The sequence below is a fragment of the Bos javanicus genome, chromosome 15, assembly GCF_032452875.1.
Source record: "Bos javanicus breed banteng chromosome 15, ARS-OSU_banteng_1.0, whole genome shotgun sequence".
Taxonomy (NCBI): domain Eukaryota; kingdom Metazoa; phylum Chordata; class Mammalia; order Artiodactyla; family Bovidae; genus Bos; species Bos javanicus.
Genome location: NC_083882.1, coordinates 83,246,200 through 83,265,486, shown reverse-complemented (window position 1 = coordinate 83,265,486; position 19,287 = coordinate 83,246,200). Strand labels below are relative to the sequence as shown.

At 45.3% G+C, this 19,287-nt stretch overlaps 2 protein-coding genes across 2 annotated transcripts; both read right to left on the bottom strand.

Moving 5' to 3' along the window:
• Positions 1 to 1,347: 1,347 nt before the first annotated feature.
• Positions 1,348 to 3,015, bottom strand: LOC133227150 (olfactory receptor 4D9-like). The gene has a single exon (XM_061381613.1). It carries the CDS (start codon positions 3,013 to 3,015, stop codon positions 2,080 to 2,082), a length of 936 nt encoding a protein of 311 aa, XP_061237597.1. The 3' UTR covers positions 1,348 to 2,079.
• An 11,126-nt stretch (positions 3,016 to 14,141) lies between these two features.
• On the bottom strand, positions 14,142 to 16,552 carry LOC133227149 (olfactory receptor 4D9). The gene has a single exon (XM_061381612.1). The coding sequence runs from the start codon at positions 16,143 to 16,145 to the stop codon at positions 15,210 to 15,212; it is 936 nt and encodes a 311-aa protein (XP_061237596.1). The 5' UTR covers positions 16,146 to 16,552; the 3' UTR covers positions 14,142 to 15,209.
• Positions 16,553 to 19,287: the final 2,735 nt, after the last annotated feature.

The following is a 19,287-nucleotide window of genomic DNA, read 5'->3' as shown; positions in this document are numbered from 1 at the left end:
CTGCAGCCATGAAATTAAAAGACACTTGCTCCTTGGAAGAAAAACTATGACCAACCTAGACAGCATATTAAAAAGTAGAGACATTACTTTGTGGACAAAGGTCCATCTAGTCAATGCATGCATGCTAAGTCGCTTCAGTTGTGTCCAACTCTGTGTGACCCCATAGACAGCAGCCCACCAGGCTCCTCTGTCCCTGGGATTCTCCAGGCAAGAATACTGGAGTGGGTTGCCATTTCCTTCTCCACCATCTAGTCAAAGCTATGGTTTTTCCTGTAGTCATGTATGGATTGTAATACACTAGTATCTAAATGACATACCCACAGGCACCATGACAATTCTCCTAGAGGAGGAAATGGAACCCACTCCAGTATTCTTGCCGGGATAATCCCAAGGACAGGGGAGCCTGGTGGGCTACAGTCTGACTGGTTGCAAACAGTCAGACACAACTGAGCACCATGTATCAGCATCATTGGTCTTTGATGGTTGGCCTCGGAATTGTCATGGTGACTGTGGGTATGTCATTTAGATGCTAGTGTATTACAATGAGTGCATAATGAGGCTCAAGGTCCACTGGAAGTCACATCTTCTGCCATCTTGGACCTAGTCGGTTCTAGCCAGTTTGTCATATCCTCAAGGCCTTGTCATTCATTTAAAGGCTGTGGCCTGCCCGCTTCCCTCCTCCAGGGGATCTTCCTGACCCAGGGGTCGAGCCTGCATGTCCTGCAGCTTCAACCTTGGCAGGCGGATTCTTTACCATTGTGCCACCTGGGAAGCTCAACACTACAATAGAGGATAAATAGACGAGCTTGTTTCAGATGCAATCAAATCTTGCCTGAGGCAACAGGAGTAGTCAGACACGCATTTACCTGAGGTCAGATATCTCAGATCTAGCCTTGTCTCAGCTATTTATCAATGACAAAAACTTTGATAAAATATGAACCATCTCAGCTTCTGTAAGGAAGACCCAGAGGTTTCCTTAGAAAAACAGAACTGATATCCTCAAAATGGGCAATGGAAATTTTCCACAAAGGGAAGAGTGGCTGGATTTTATAGGATGGACTCTGGTCCCTAAAGATCATTTTACTAATTGTTGCTTGGGCTGCAGAAGGTACAGCCACAACTCAAGAACTGAGAGGTAATTTTCTTTCAGATTTCATTTCCTCACCTGTAAAATGAGGTGCTTGAGTGATATAAACTTTGGAGTTCCTTTAAGATTACAGCATCAAGTCCCATTGCTTCATGGCAAAAAGAAGGGGAAAAAGTGGAAGTAGTGACAGATTTTATTTATTTGGGCTCCAAAATCACTGCAGACAGTGACTGCAGCCATGATGTTAGAAAATGCTTGCTTCTTGGAAAGAAAGCTATGACAAACCTAAACAGCATATTAAAAAGCAGAGATATCGCTTTGTTGACAAAGGTCCATATGGTCAAAGCTATGGTTTTCCCAGTGGTCGTGTAAGGATGTGAGAGCACCAAAGAATTGATGCTTTTGAACTGTGGTGTTGGAGAAGACTCTTGAGAGTCCCTTGGACTGCAAGGAGATCCAAACAGTCCATCCTAAAGGAAATCAACCCTGAATATTCATTGGAAGGACTGATGCTGAAACTGAAGCTCCAATACTTTGGCCACCTGATGGGAAGAGCCGACTCATTGGAAAAGACCCTGATGCTGGGAAAGATGGAAGGCAAAAGGAGAAGGGGGTGACAGAGGATGAGATGGTCTGATAACATCACTGACTCAATGGACATGAATTTGAGTAAACACTGGGAGATAGTGAAGCACAGGGAAGCCTGGTGTGCTGTAGTCATGGGGTCACAAAGAGTTGGACACAACTTAGCAACTGAACAACAACAACATCATGAGCTAATGGCTTTTGGATCTGAGACTTAAGTAGCAGAAAATCTCACCATGACAAATCCTTACTGAAACAATTATTTCAGACCATCTTCGTTAGAAGATTCTGCCATAGGGTAAAGATGGCCTCATCTGGCCTCACGATGGTCTATTGATAAGGGTCTTCTACTGTGTGTGAGAAAATACTTTTCAGTTCTGACTCTTCCATTCTAGACTGCATGGTATCTATTCCTTTTCAGAAGGTCCAAGTCTCTTCTTCAGTCTCCTCATGGCTGCCTTCATCTCCTGGTTCCTCAGGGTGTAGATCAGGGGGTTCAGGACAGGAATGATGACAGTGAAGGTGATGGAGACAGCTCTGTCCATGGGGAGGGCGGAGAAGGGCCGGGCGTAGACGTAGATGCAGGGCACGAAGTGCAGGGTGACCACCGTGATGTGGGCGGTGCAGGTGGAGATGGCTTTCCTCCTGCCCTCCCCAGAGTGGGACCTCAGCATCATCAGGATGACTGTGTAGGACACAAGCAGGAAGACGAACCACAGGGTAGAGATCAAGCCATTGTTGGAAATCATCAGGAGCTCAAGGACAAAGGTGTCAGTGCAGGCGAGTGTGAGCACCTGGGGGACATCGCAGTAGAAACCGTCCACAATGTTGGGTCCGCAGAAAGGGAGGGGGAGCAACAGGGAGATCTGCACGATGGAGTGGACGAAGCCCCCCGCCCAGGAGGCCACTATCAACCCAATGCACCGCCCCCGACTCATGATGGTCACGTAGTGCAGGGGCTTGGAGATGGCCACGTAGCGGTCAAAGGCCATCACTGAGAGAGAGAAGATGTCTGCGCCACCGAGGAGGTGGAAGAAAAACATCTGCGTGAGGCAGCCACGGAAGGAGATAGTCTTTCTCTCCGAAAGAAGGTCCACCAGGACCTTGGGGGCGGTGATGGAGGAGAAGCAGATGTCCAAGACGGAGAGGTTGCGGAGCAGGAAGTACATGGGGGTCTGGAGGCGAGACTCGCAGCTCACAGTGACCATGATGAGGAGGTTGCCCAACACGGTAGTTGTGTACACCAATGATAACAAAAGAAATAAGACCCGGCTCAGTTCTCGGGACTGGGTCAGTCCTTGAAAAATAAATTCTTTCACCCTGCTGTGATTTCCCTGCTCCATTGGGTCATGTTTTTTCTTCTTTCTCAACTTCCTGGAGAGAAGACAGAAAATGGAATACAGAAAACATATCATTAAAAACCAAAGGAGTGTGAATTATATGACTGGACTGCCTTGGGTGTTATTTTTGCAGTTATTTTCCTTTTGGGGAAAGACGCCAACTGCCGTAGATGGTGTTTTTGAGTTATCTCAGAGCAAAACAAAGAGTGGGTTTTCAAAGGAGTATTTAGTTAAAACCTTTTCATACCATTCATGGGGTTCTTGAGGCAAAAATCCTGGAGTGGTTTGCCATTCCAGGGGTCTTCCAGTCATGGCACGTAGCAGGGGGAAAGTGGAAGCAGTGACAAATTTTATTTTCTTGGCTCCAAAATCACTGCAGACAGGGACTGCAGCCATGAGATTAGAAGACGCTTGCTCCTTGGAAGGAAAGCTATGACAAACCTAGACAGCATATTAAAAAGCAGAGACATCACTTTGCCGACAAAGGTCTGTATAGTCAAAGCTATGGTTTTTCCAGTAGTCATGTACAGATGTGAGAGTTGGACCATTAAGAAAGCTGAGCAGGAGGAACTGATGCTTTCAAACTGTGGTGTTGGAGAAGACTCTTGAGAGTCGCTTGAACTGCAAGACAATCAAACCAAAGGAAATCAACACTGAATATTCACTGGAAGGACTGATGCTGAAGCTGAAGCTCAATAGTTTGGCCACCTGATTCGAAGAACCAACTCATTGGAAAAGACCCTGATGCTGAGAAAGACTGAAGGCGGGAGAAGAGGGCATCAGAGGATGAAATAGTTTGTTAGCATCACTGACTCAATCGACATGAATCTGAGTGAACTCCAGGAGACAGTGAAGGACAGGGGAGCCTGGCGTGCTGCAGTCCATGGGGCTGTGAAGAGTAGGACATGACTTAATGAGTGAACACCAACAAATTAATTAAAACACCTTAATTAGTATGTTATTCTTATTAAAAATTGTATGTCTCATCATTTTATTCTTGAAAAACCGCTGAATGCTCTGAGAAGTGAAGAGACTAGCTTTGTTTTTGTTTTCAATGAACACTCACGCATCCAGTTGTTAGGAAGTGGGAAACACGCGGAGGGGACGGTATAACGCACAGTCTGTGGCTCTAACGCAAGCTCGTAGCCTCTCCTTCATTTTCTCCCACCGGAGACAATCTACTTGGCATAGTCTTGCTGGATCTTCATGATACCAGTGATCAGCACTAAATCAAGGCCAGAAAGACAGTTTCCATTTTACTTTCTACTTAGGACAAACAGCTTTGCAGCAGCTAAGACAATTTAATTGGGTGCATCTCTCTTTCTTTCTTTTTTCTTCTTTCCTTCCTTCCTTCTCCTCTTCCTTCTTCTTTTCCTTTTCAATCTCCCTTCCCTTTGGTGTCTTGCTTTCCTCTGATTTCTGTGGCCCAAGATCAGGACTTGGCAACTACAGTCTCTGCTTTTCATAATGCTGTTGCCAAAGACCTCACCATCCTGGCCCCTGGACCAGTGCTCTTCCTTCCTCAGTCTCCCTCCCTTTTGTCACCTACATTTGTGCGTCACTTCGGTATTTGTAGAGGCTTTAGTTTTGCACAAAGAGCAAAATGTTAGTATCACACCCTGCTATATTTAAAATGGGTAACCAAAAAGGACCCAGTGTACGGCGCAGGGAACTCTGCTCAGTGTGCTGTGGCAGCCTGGATGGGAGGGGCTTTGGGGGAGAATGGATTTTGCTGCGTGTGTGCGTGTGGCTGAGCCCCTTTGCTGTTCACCTGAAACTATCACAGCATTTTTAATTAGCTGTACCCCAATACAAAATAAAAAGTTCAAAAGAAAAAAAAAGATGTTAGTATCAGCAGACCTGAATTTGTGTGTGTGTGTGCAAATTTACTCTACTGAATGTGGCTGATCTACAGTGCATGTACATTTCTGCCGTGCAGCAAAGTGACTCAGTTACACACATATTCAGTCATTTGCATTATGGTTTATCACAGACTATTGAATATAGTTCCGTGTGCTGTACAGTAGGACCTGCTTGCTTCTCCATTCTGCGTATAATACGTTTGCATCCGATAGTCCCAAACTCCTGATTCATCCCTCCCCACCCGCATCCTTGGCAAGCACAAGTCTGTTCTGTATGCAGCAGACCTGAATTTGAATGTAGATGCTGCCACTTAATTGGCAGATAACTCTTCATCATCAGTAAAACTGAGTATCATCGTGTTTGTTTTACAGGACTGTGGACCTTGAGGAGACTTGCTGAATACAGTCAACCTGAGGTGACACAGACCACATCTCCCCCATGTATAATACACTTAACATTTTGCAGGGTCAGTCTTTTATACATTTTTTTTGAAAACACTGACAAAAATGCACTTTTATATTTCTGTTATAAAATACGGTTCTTTGAAATAATTGCAACTATTATCTAATCTAGCATCTCAAAAGCAGATATGTTCTGTACAATGGGATATTATTCAGTGATCACAGGAAATGAGGTACCAAGCCAGCAAAAGATGGGGATGAAACGTTATTCATAGTACTAAATGAAAGAAGCCGATCTGAAAAGGTGTTTACTGTATGATCCCACTATATGACAGTCTGGAAATGACAATATAATAAATCATAATTGAAAGATTATAACACAATTATAATAAAATATTAATGGCTGCTGGGGGCTGGGTGTGGAGGCTGGGAGGGATAAATAGGTGAGACACAGGGAATTTGAGGGGCATCCCTTGTGGCTCAGAGGGTAAAGAATCTGCCGGCCAATGCAGGAGACCTGAGTCAGTCCCTGGGTCAGGAAGATCCCCTGGAGAAGAGAATGCCAACCCACTCCAGTCTTCTTGCCTGGAGAATTCCATGGTCAGAGGAGCCTGGCAGGGTATAGTCCATGGGGTCGCAAAGAGTCAGACATGACTGAGCGAGTCACACACACACACGGGATTTTTAGGGCACTGAAGCTAATCTGTATGCCGCTCAGATTGTGGGTACACAGCACCGTGTAAACCCATAGAATGTACAACATCGAGTGGCATTTAAGATCAGGGTCTCAAGCTTTCATCGGGTCATGATCAGACTTTTCATGTGTGTGGAACACCTTCATCTTGCACAAGCACACATAACATTCTTGCTTTCCAGTATGTGGAAGGATTTGGGTCACACACTTGAATCAGTTACTGCCAGGGGAAATTCTACACTGAAGCCAAATTTGCACTCATGATTCAGGTTAGCTTAAAATATTATAAGTTGTTATTCTAAAGAGCTTTAAGAACACTCTAATTGTCATGCTATCATTGTTAGTGATACTTAAAGAATTTTCAGCAAATGCTTAAAAATCATTTAAATCATGCTTTTAGGAAATACGGCAGTTATTCAATACTAGGTCATTGAAGGGTAGATCTACTTTTTAAAAAACATTACTAAAATCATGCAAGTACTATACTCATCTTATGACATATGTTTTATTATTCTGTTATTATTGGCAGGAAAATGGAAATACTCAGCACTAAGTGAGTTAATGGATAAAAGTGAATATCCATTATCTTTTATGGATAAAACCCATAATCTGTTTTTATGATTAAGCTGTTAGCACTATTTGAACTATTGTTTTTTATCAGAAAGAATAAGAATGTGGTGTCTATTTTCCTCCCTTTTTAAAAGTAATGCTAAAGTATCAGTATTGTAAACACATCTAGAATATGGAAAACTGTGATTGCAACCAATTTTCCTTTCCTCGTACTAAATGATCATGTATGGCATGGAAAGGAAACTTAAAATTTCCTTTTTTCTTAACAAAAAGAGTTGGCCCTCATGCAAACAATGGATTTCAGTTAAGAATAATGTATCCATCCTGGTCTGTCAGCTTTTACCCAACGGAGCCCACTGTGGACAGTGGGAGTCAGAGGGGCAACTGGGCTGGCAGTGGGCAACGGTAGTTGATGGGAGCTCTCTGTACATTTTGTCCAATTTTTCTGTAAATTTAAAATTGTTCTAAGAAATAAAATCTATTCCTCTGAACCTGCCCGCCCCAACACATATACCAAAGGATAAAACAATTTAGAACATTTCTACTTTGCAAAGGAACACAATTTTTAAAACGCTTATCACCGAGCTTCATTTGCTGATCCTAATTTGTTGCTGTTCTCCTGTTTCCAACCCTGTTTTAAAGAGAGTATTTAGAATGAATTCTAGTTTGGGTGTTAACAGGCATCAGTCTATTGTGATTTTACCAACAAAAAAAACTATCCTTTGCACCTTTTTTCTTTTTTTAAAATCAGCTTTGTTGAGGTGTAACTTACTTGCAATGAACTACTACACACATTTAAAGGTTTGATGAGCTTTGACATATACATACACCCATGAAACCATCACCAAATTAGGATAAGGAACATCTCCCTCAGCCTGAAGTTCGCTTGTGCCCCTGAGAACTGCGGAATTTTGGCACCTAAGGACTCTGTCCAAACCTGCAAAAGAGATGACCAGACCACCACATGGCCTCTGGAGACACAGGACAGTGTCCTTAGGATGACCCCAGGCTGTCATTTAAAATGCCTGCCTGGGAAAGCACAAAGCTGCCAGGAGAATTTACTGTTTGTTCCAGCCAACATCAGAGGTGGCCCCCGATCTCCCTTGCTTAGAGCATTTACGGACCAGTCCTGGCAAATGTCGGAGAAGACAACGGCAACCCACTCCAGTACTCTTGCCTGGAAAATCCCATGGACGGAGGAGCCTGGTAGGCTGTAGTCCATGGGGTCACGAAGAGTCTGACACTTACTGAGCGACTTCACTTTCACTTTTCACTTTCGTGCATTGGAGAAGGAAATGGCAACCCACTCCAGTGTTCTTGCCTGGAGAATCCCAGGGACGGCGGAGCCTGGTGGGCTGCCGTCTATGGGGTCGCAGAGAGTCGGACGCAACTGAAGCGACTTAGCAGCAGCAGCAGCCTGGCAACTGTGATGTGTATCTCTTGCAACTTACAAGCGTCTCTTTCAAGGACCAAGAGCCATTTCCTTGAATGTGATCATCATGAAGGAAGGAGCCTCTGTCTCCCAGTCTGTGTAGGGGGTGACTTACATAAATGCCGCTGGCAGACAAGCCTGACTGCACTGGCACCGACCACCTCTGCCACTTTCTGCTTTTTCGATTCTGCCGAGCCGTAGCTTGTCCCCCTCCTTCGCGCCCCCTTTGATCACTCTGGGCAAATGGGCGTGGAGCTCAGTCCTTTCACTGCTGCTCTCACGGACATCGGGCTGTGTTCACCTCTGACACTTCTTTTTACTTCTTTCTGTGTCCTTCCCACTTTGAAGCCATCCTTTTGTTCTGCTGTTACTGTTGCTCAGTCGCTCAGTTGTGTCTGACTGTTTGTGACCCCATGGACTGCAGCACGTCAGGCCTCCCTGTCCTTCACTGTCTCCCAGAGTTTACTCAAACTTATGTCCATGGAGTCAGTGATGCCATCCAGCCATCTCATCCTCTGTCGTCCCCTTCTCCTCTAGCCTTCAACCTTTCCCAGCATCAGGGTCTTTCCCAGTGAGTCAGCTCTTCACATCAGGCGGCCAAAGTATTGGAGCTTCAGCTTCAGTTAACGACTCAGATCTTTGGATCCCACTGTACTTTATGTCTTTGGATCCCACTGTACTTTATGTGTCATTTTCTCATCAGAACAGAACTTCACGTTGTGAACTTTCCTCCTATTCTCTTTCCTTTGAAGGCCAAGCCAAGCAAAGCTAATTTTCTTGGCTTACTCCCAGTGACCTACGAATCCATCAATAACTCCCCAAAGATTTCATCCCCTTCAAATGCTTTCTGTTTTTAAAAGGGCCACTTATTTTTTTTTCCAGAGTAAATATTTTAAAAGATTTTTGAAATAAAGTGATCAGAACATAGGCAGCTTTTTAGTTTTTTAGATAACGCACAGAGGATTTATTTTTTTAAATTTTAAACTACAGTGGGAAGTATTGTGGCTCAGAAAGAAGATACCAGCTTGGGAGATTTGAACTCTGAGGACTTCATGAAGCAACAGTGGAAGTTTTAAAGGCGTCTAAACTCCAGGATGTGTAGTCTTTTCATGCGTGAAACGGGAGAACACGCTGCCTCGAGTCCCTTTGTAAGCGGGCAAGGTCTGCCCGGCATTACACAATATTAAATGGATCCATCGGTCCAGGTGATTTCCAGACCTTTGCAGCTTTTTAAAAAAAAAAATTCTTTTCATTTTTTTAAAAATTAGAAATATTTTTGACTGCACCGTGCAACATGTGGGGGCTTAGTTCCTGACCAAGGACAAGCCTGTGCCCCTTGCGTGGAAGTGTAGTCTTAACCAGTGGACTTCCAGGTAAGTCCTTTGGAACTTTTTAAAAATAAATATATATTAAATTATTTTTTGTTTAAGTATAGTTGACTTATCATGTTAGTTTCAAGAGTATAGCAAAGTGCTTCAGTTTTATGTATACATATATGTAAGTATCTATATTCTTTAAAAATATTTGTTTCCATTATAGCATTATAGTTTATTACAAGGTATCAAATATAGTTTCCTGTGCTATATAGTAAATTCTTGTTTATCTATTTTAATATATGACAGTGTGCATTTGTTAATCCCAATTTATTCCCACCCCCTACCCCTGCTCTAGACCTTTGGAGCTTTAATTCTCGATTGTTTTAAATAGTGTTGCCCTCAATTATCTTGTGATGAGTCTAAGATTGTATTCTGTCTATTGCTTACCAGCATTTGAATCTCAGTTAACCTATAAATCTCAAGTGTGTCTTGGAAGTTAACTGATGGCTGATTGGTAGCAAGAAATGCCAGGGGCAATTTGTCCTAGTGGTGAGAAGAATGGGCTTTGAAACCCAAAGGCACAAGATTCTGTGCAGGAGGGAGTGGTCAAAGTGATCATTGATCCAACTGAAAAATGCTGAAAATGCTGCTCCTCCCTCCACAGGGTATTTGCCCAGCTAAGAGTAAACGCGGAAAGGGGGAAGACAGATGAGAGTCTCTGTGTATGTGTGTCTGTTTGCAACAGGAGAGAAGGAAAGAAAGCAGAACATTACTGTTTATGTTTGCTTTATTTTTTGCTTTTGGCAAGAACGAGTTCAAGACCCCAAGAATTTCTTTAGAAGTAGGTCCAGGGACCAGTCGAGAGGGCAGCATTGACATACACACCACTATGCGTAAAATAGACAGCTAGCGGAGCTGCTGTGCAGCGCGAGGGCTCAGCGCGGCGCTCTGTGCGGACCTGGAGCGTGGGGTGGGAGGGGATGTATGCCCACACGCGGATGGTTCACTTTGCTGTACTGTGGACACTAACGCAACATTGTAATTATGTTTTAATTAAAAAAACGAATGTACTGCTCACAAAAGAAACCCTCATAAGAGCAAAGTGATAACTTCTAAAGGGAATATTTTAATCTACATAATAAAGTTTAAAAAGAATAATAATAGTAATAAAGGGCCAGAGAAACCCATTCTGATAAAACAGGCTAGGGAATTCCCCGGCCGTCCTGTGATTAGGACTCGGTGGTTTCACTGATGGGGCCTGGGTCCGAACCCTGGTCAGGAACCTAAAGATCCTGCGAGCTGAACGGCTCAGCTGAAATGCAAAACAACAGTAGCAACCAAACAGCAACATCCCCCCAACCAAAACAGGCTTAAGGAACGTCATGGAGCCCCCAACTTGAGGGACTCCTCACCCCCTCAATTGTCCATCAAGCGTGTGCCCCCTGGGCCCCTCTTGACAAGCTGACCTCTCTCTGCTCCTCAAGGACCCTTCCGAGTACTGAAGGGCTAATTGCGCTGCGTCTCTGAAGTTTTGAGCTTTAACGTCCAGCATCCTCTACCTTTCAGGAGCATTATTAACATTCAAAGTATTTCTGAAATCCACAATAAGATTTTCCAAGCTGGTAGTGCATGCGCACACAGGCACAGACGTACACTCAGACACACAGGCCCGCACCCCAAAGCCCCCAAATAGAGCCACTTAGAGCCCCTGACCTCTAACTCCTACCTGAGAAGTAGTGCTGGCCGTCCGGCGGCATACGCTGATCTTAGGAGTCATGGATGCTCATCAACAGTCCCCTTTAAGGCGGACGTGCAGCTGGGGGTTGGCCGCACTGTATCTTCTCTCCTGCTGCCGAAGGCACACGGCGGGCTCCAAGAATCGCCTCCGCGTGGTCCTGCCACCCAGCCGCAGGTGTGGCTGCCCCGAGTGCCACTCCCTCGGCTCCGGGTGTGCTTCCAGATGTGATTGTTGAACTTGAGTGGCCAGACTTTCCTAATGGGATGCCGTTCCCTTGAGTCTTATTAAGAAATTGAACACGCGCCGGAAAAGGTATGCGAACGCGCACATCTTGGTTTTGAAATTCTCCTAGTGCGGGGGAGGAGTGACTTCTCTTCGATTTCTGATTAGAACCCGAGGATCTTTGCCTGAAGGGCTCACGGGGACAGACAGGATTCTGTCTCCTTAAGAGATGGAACTCAGAGAAAATGAACAGAACTCCCAGGAGAGTGTGTGCAGCCTATTTCATTTCTTTCTTTTTTTTTTTTTTAAGGCAGGTAGTTTGCTTGTTGTCCTGATAGTATACATGATCAGATGCATCATAGAGACTTGGAGATGCGTTTTTTCTTGTTTTCCCCCAAACTTCTCATACAAAGAAGGCAAGTAAACAGACAAAGGATGGGTTGGTACCATTCATCTCTAAATATTTACACTCTCCCTTGTTCCAGGCCCTATGAGCCCCAAAACTCCATTTCCCCCCTCCTCTTATTTTCAATATCATTTTTGAAACCTTGTCTCTCACCACATACCCATGGCTTGTCTCACTTGGATATAGGGCACACCTACAACTCAAAACGTCTAAAATAGATCTGATCATTGCTCTCAAGAACTAAGTACTTCCGGCACTTCCCTGGTGGCCCAGTGGCTAAGACTCTGTGCTCCCAAAGCATGGGGCCCAGGTTCAATCCTTGGTCAGGGGATTGGATTCCACATGCAGCAACTAATTCTTTGCACGCCACAACGAAAGATCCTGCATGTTGCAACGAAGACCTAGGACAGCCAAATAAATAACAAATATTTTTAAAGAACTAGGACTTTCTTGGTGGTCCAGCGGTTAAGAATCTGCCTGCTAATGCAGGGGATCTGGGTTCCATCCCGGATTTGGGAAGATTCCACAGGCTGTGGGGAGCTAAGACCGTGGGCCAAAGTACTGAAGCCCCGGAGTCTGTGCTCTGCAACAGGAGAAGACACAGCAGTGAGCAGTCCATGCGCCACAGCTGGAGAGTAGTCTCGACCTTCCGCAGTAGAGAAAGGCCGAGCACAGCAGTGAAGACCCCGTGTAGCCAAAAAAAAAAAAAAAAAAAAAGAACACCTCAATCCTTCTTTCGGTATACCTGGCACTGTTATTCTCCTTGTCACAAGGACTCAGTATCTCTGAAATACCTCTGATACTTCCTTTTACCCTTTTTTTTTTTTTGGCAGGGAGGTCTTTTGTAACTCTTCCTGAATCAATTGCTTTTAGGTTTCTTTCATCATTTGCAATCATTTTTTCCTAGTTTATTTGGAGAGCTTGTCAGTTCCTGCTCTAATATTCATGCTCTTGTGCCATCCCCTTGCCTTGTGTGTGGACTGGACTTAATTAACTTGCTTCTAAAGATGAGACGTTGACAAAGATGATAGCCTGCCCCTTTCCAGATCAGGCTATAAGAGCCCGTGACTTCTGTCTTGCTGACCCCCACTTTTCCTCCTTGTTTGTGCACTCTGGTGAAGTAAGGTGCCCTGTGAGAGAGGCCCTGGAGGGTTAGAACCTGGGGATAACCTCTAGCCACAGCCAGGAAGGAACTGCAGCCCCCAGGCCAACGGCTCACGATATGAGTGAGCTTGGAAGCCGACCCTTCCCTAGTCGAAACTTGGGATGAGACTGCAGCTCTCAGCTCATGCCTTGACTGTGGCCTTGTGAGAGGTTCTATGCAGAAGATGTAGCTAAGCTGTGCCCGGATCCCCAACTCACACAAACTGTGACTTAAGAAATGTGTGTGGGACTTCCCTGGGTACAGGGGGTGGGAATACCTGCCATTGCAGGGGACACGGGTTCTGTCCCTGGTCGGGGAAGATGCTATGTGCCACAGAGCAAGTAAGCCTGTGGGCCACAGCTGCTGAACCCACACTCTGGAGCCCTCAGGCCTCAGCGACTGTGCCTGCTTGCTGCCACTGCTGAAGCCCGTGAGCCCACAACAAGAGCAGCTGCCACAAAGGTGGGAAGGCCGCCCACTGCAGCTAGAGAAAGCCCATGTGCAGAAACGAAGACCCAGCACAGCCATAAATAGATAAATAAAAAGAAACGGGTGCTGTTTTAAGCCACTAAGTTTTGGGTAATGGGTTGTACAGCAATAGCTCACTAACATCGTACTGAGCTGACAGTCTGTTATCGAGTAAGAGCCATGTGGACAACACTCTCTTCCAGACTCGAAAGACAAGTTACGCAGCAGTATCGACAGCAGAACTCTGCAGATCCGTCCAGGGTAGAGTTTTGTGGCCGGAATCTCACGGTTGCTTCAGTATAGTCTCTGTGGTGCTGACCCCATTAGCATCTTGGAAACTAAGCTGAAGCAACCTGACTCTTCTTTGAATTTTTCAAAGACATCCAGAATGACAGGATCACCCCTGAATTAACCCATCCGTGTATATAGATACATTTATTTGCTTATGAAAAATATCATGGGAGTTTAAAAAATCAATGTTTCTGGGGTAGGAAAAAACATCACAAATGATAGGGCCAGATATATGGAATGTATGTAGAATAAACTAGAATCAGCTCAATATCTAATTGTTCCTTAAGAAAATGTCTCTACTTGGAGAAAAAATATGTATATATATTGATCCAAGTAAGTATTTGATGTCATGGTGACAGACAAGTAAATTTAACGGTCTTCTGAATTCAGCTGCTTTTCCTCACTGTTTTATGAGGTTGTTTTGCATGTTGCAAATGGTCCAAGTCAGCTTCGTGAACAGCTTTTGTAGGTTACAGTCTTTTGTGGGGTCCTACACTTGGGAACAGGCTTCCCTGGTAGCTCAGCTGGTAAGGAATCTGCTTGCAATGCAGGCGACCCCAGTTCGATACCTGGGTTAGGAAGATCCCCTGGAGGAGGGCATGGCAACTCAGTCTAGTATTCTTGCCTGGAGAACCCCCATGGATAGAGGAGCCTGGGGGGCTGCAGTCCATGGGGTTGAAAAGAGTTGGACAGGGCTGAGCGACGCACGCACACTTGGGAACACAGACTCTGATGGTATAGATCTTTGATTATTTAAAGTTTTGCCCAGTCATAACAGTTTTGCTCAAGGTAAAGTCAACAGAGAAGTAGGGGGAAAAAAAAGACACCTTTGTGAAAAGTATAGAGGAGCTGGAGAACAATGGTACCAGAGTAAAGATGGAACCAGGCAGTAAAGGAGGGTTTATTCTACAGATGGATCCAACTGAAGACAAGTTACGTCTTTACTGGGACTTTGATGCTTGGAGGAAGAATGTCTAATATTGGAAAATAATTCAGAACATATTTGAGTGGTGGAAATAGAACAGAACGCTGGAAAGGACAGTAAGAAGACGACGCTCATCTCTATAGGAGCCTCTGTATTAATAAATGTTGGCTTACAACAGGCATTCCCAGGGGCGCTGCTGGTCGGGAATCTGCCGACCAATGCAGGAGACGCTGCTTCAATCCCTGGGTCAGGAAAGTTAGATTTCTTCATCTCTTGTCTCTTTCACTTCAGTGTGGTTCTCTGTGCGTTCCAAGTGTGCAGTACTCCTTCCAGCAAACATTTCTATGTATAAAGAGACTCCTTAACACAATGTTCTAGTCCCTGTACTCTGATCCGATCGTGATTTCTTAGCCATGAGTCATAAATGCCAAAGAGATTTCTATCGCTCACCGTTTTTCATGATCTCACCTCTTCTTTCTGGGTGCAGAGCTGGATTACATTCCCGACTCCCTTGCAGTTAGTTGGGGCTGTAGGACTAAAGGCTGGAATACAGTCCACTTTCAGGACTGGCTCAAATGGACCCCTCTCCTGTGTATGTATATATATTTGGTCACATCAAGCAGCTTTCAGGATCTTAGCTCCCCGACCAGGGATTGAATGACAAGACTGCCAGAGAAGTCCCTAATATTTATCTTTGAATTCTGGTATTATCTTGTCCTCATAGACGCTAAACCCTTTCTGAATGCCCTAGCTGTTTCTTCAGTCTCTGCATGGCTGCCTTCATCTCCTGGTTCCTCAGGGTGTAGATCAGGGGGTTCAGCAGAGGGGAGATGACAGTGAAGGTCACAGAGACGGCCTTATCGGTGGGGAGGGCGGTGAAGGGCCGGGCGTAGACGTAGATGCAGGGCACGAAGTGCAGGGTGACCACCGTGATGTGGGCGGTGCAGGTGGAGATGGCTTTCCTCCTGCCCTCCCCGGAGTGGGACCTCAGCATCGTCAGAATGACTGTGTAGGAGACGAGGAGAAAGAAGAATATGAACCAACTGACTAATCCATTGTTGGAAATCATCAGGAGCTCCAGAGAGGAGGTGTCCGTGCAGGCGAGTGTGAGGACCTGGGGGACGTCGCAGTAGAAAGTGTCCAGGACGTTGGGTCCGCAGAAGGGGAGGGGGAGCAGCAGGGAGATCTGCACGATGGAGTGGACGAAGCCCCCCGCCCAGGAGGCCACGATGAGGGCAGTGCACCGCCCCCGACTCATGACCGTCAGATAGTGGAGGGGTCTTGAGATGGCCACGTAGCGGTCAAAGGCCATCACCGAGAGGGAAAACACATCCGCTCCCCCGAGCAGGTGAAAGAAGAACATCTGAGAGACACAGCCACTGAAGGAGATGGTCTTCCTCTCTGAGAGCAGGTCAGCCAGGACCTTAGGAGCTGTGATGGAGGAAAAGCAGATGTCAAGAACTGACAGGTTACGGAGCAGGAAGTACATGGGGGTGTGGAGACGCGAATCCCAGGTCACCGTAACCATGATGAGGAGGTTTCCCAGAAGAGTCGTCATGTAAACCAGAAACAAAAAGACGAACAAGACCCAGCTGAGCTCTCGAGACTGGGTAATGCCCAGGAAAATAAATTCTTTCACTCTGGTATAGTTTCCCTGATCCATGGCGTCACAGATTCTTTTTCAAGTACATCTCTGGAAGAAATAACAGCACAGTTAAAGGATGTATTAAGAGATCTACCCTTGTCTTTTCTGTCGCTTGGGTTTTGCTGTTGGCCTGGGAGGTTCTTTATTTTCTGGGCAGGCTCTGTGCCTGCAATTCTGTACGCCATCGTGAGGGAGAAGGTGACCCAGGTTTCTGACGGGAGTCGTTCAAGCAGGTCGGTTCTATCACTGTGGCCACTGAAACACAGGTGACGGCTGTGGGGACCTCTTCAGTTCTCCATGTACTGTAGCAAGTGACACTTGCCGCGGTGAAGAGCAAGCATGCGCTGTAGGACACGCAAATAAAAGACGTCACTATGAGAATTAAAAGAACTCTCAAATGGAAGAAGATACTTACAATACTTAGAGCTGAGAAATCACCGACATCCGGAGTATGTAAACAACTTCTGCAAGTCAGTAAAAGAAGACAGATGAGCAAAGCAGAAAATGGCCAAAGACAGGAACCAAAACTTCACCAAAGGGCTTTTCCTGGTGGCTCCGTGGTGAGGAATCTGCCTGCTAGTGCAGGAGACATGGGTTTGATCTCTGGTCGGGGAAGATCCCGCTCGCCGTAAAGCAACTAAGCCAGTGAGCCCCACGTATCGAGCCTGTGCTCCAGAGCCTGGGAGCCGCAATTACGGAGCCCGAGCACCCTAGAGCCCAGTGCTCCGCGGCCGGAGAAGCCGCCGCCAGGAGGAGCCCGCACACCACGGCTAGAGAGGAGTTCCTGCTCTCTGCAGCTAGAAAGAGTCTGCACAGCAGGGAAGACCCAGCATGGCTGAAATAATAGATGCACATTTAGGAGAAAAGAATTCACAACAGAGTATCGAAAAGCGGATTCAGCTTCATTAATTACCAGGGAAATGCAAATTAAAATCACAGCAAGAAACTGCTGTGCATACACAAAATGGCTAGGTTAGAAAAGAGGAAAAGTATCAAGTGATGGTGAAGCTATGAGACAGTTGGAACCCTGCTGGTGGGGTGTCAAATAACCATTTTGCTGTTTGATTATATCTGCTAATACTGATACCTATATCTTTGCTGCTAAGCCACTTCAGTCGTGTCCGACTCTGTGCGACCCCAGAGATGGCAGCCCCCCAGGCTCCCCCATCCCTGGGATTCTCCAGGCAAGAACACTAGAGTGGGTTGCCATTTCCTTCTACGATGCATGAAAGTGAAAAGTGAAAGTGAAGTCACTCAGTCGTGTCCGACTCTTAGCGACCCCATGGACTGCAGCCTACCAGGCTCCTCCATCCATGGGATTTTCCAGGCAAGAGTACTGGAGTGGGGTGCCATTGCCTTCTCCGATATCTTCATTAGCTATTATTTTAAGATGGAGATCTATATGTATCTCTCTGTCATTCATCTACCTATCTCCATCTTAAGAACAATCTGTTGTTCTATGTGTCCACTGGAAGACACAGCCTAGAATGTTCATAGCACTGTTTGTAATTGCCTCAAACTGCAGAATGGCACAAATACCCGCTAACAGTAGAAAAGATAAACTGTTAAATCCACACACTGCTACGTAGCAATGGGGAAGATCTCACTACATGTAACAACATCCACGAATCTCACGAATACGTGGAGCCAAATGATCCAGGCACAAAAGATACACACACTCCCGTGTTGTTCACATAAAGAACCGAGGTGTGCAAAACTAAAGGGAGCGTGAGGGAGGCTTTTGAGGTGCTGAGAATGTTATGTTTCTTTGATCTGGGTACTTGTTGCAAAGATGTATTCAGCTTGTGTGGAAGTTCATCAGACTCTAGGCTTATGTACATTTTTCTATATGTATGTACATCGTACTTCAGTAAAGTGTTAAAAAATATAAACGTGGTAATGACTTTATAATATTTTAGCCTCATGTGTAAAGGCTGCATTTCATTTCAAGGAAAATTTAATTGACTACTCGGGATGATTCCCTGGAGAAGGAAATGGCAACCTGCTCCGGTATTTTTGCCTGGGAAACGCCAAGGACAGAGGAGCCTGGTGGGCTACACACAGTCCAGGGGTCACGAAAGAGTAGGACCTGCCTTAGTGACTGAACAACAACATTTTCATAATTATTATTTTATAACAAATAAAGCCTTTATCAAGTAGAACATGAAAATTGTCTTGTCTTTGCCTTGTTTATTTACTTTAGGTCCTCCCAGAGTCTTGCCTCGTGCAGTGGCCCTGCTGTGGCTCTTTCTCTGATTCCGGTTTTAATTCCTCACACCCCCATCCCCACTCCTTTTGCTTTTCCAATCTCAGAAAGTCTTATAAGGTAGTCGCTCAGTCGTGTCCGACTCTTTGCAAGCCCGTGGACTGCAGCCTGCCAGCCTCCTCTGTCCATGGAAATCTCTAGGCAAGAATACTGAAGTGGGTTGCCATTTCCGTCTCCAAATCTTAGGAAAAGATCCTTTAAAGAGCACAGTTCCCCAGGCAGCATTCTCCTTTTATTCACACAGAAAAATAAGAGAAGAGCCCCCTTTTCATTTCATTGCTGTTAGTGCTTGTTGTTTATGTCAACAACATGGAGTGATGAGAATAATGTTATTGTGGTAAGAATAAATGTTCAGAATCATGAATACAGAAAATTTTGGCTCTCAGGAATCCTAATATTCCCCACACTAACTACTTACCATAACCAATGGAGAAATCATCCTCAAAGTCTTTGGTTAATCTGGAACGTAGAAGTATTTTAATTGACGACAGCATCTTATTCTAGAATCTTTCTTTCGGATACTGGAGTGATAAGTGAATGGTTTTCAAATCTGCTCAGGAAACCACTGTGACAAGATTAAAAGCTTCTGCGTCAACTGTTCTCCCTTCCTTCTTGCTCCTGTTTTTCTTCTCTATTTCTGTTTTCTTTCCTTTCTTTATATACCATTTCTAGGGTTCTCTAGAAACCTAATACAGAACCAATAAGATCTGTATTTATATCTGTATCCATCACATATATGGAGCTTCCGTGGTAGCCAGCCAGTAAAGAATCCAGCTGCAATGTAGGAGGCCCCAGTTCAATTCTTGGGTTGGGAAGACCCCTTGGAGAAGGGATAGGCTACCCACTCCAGTATTCTTGGGCTTCCCTGGTGGCTTAGCTGGTAAATAATCCACC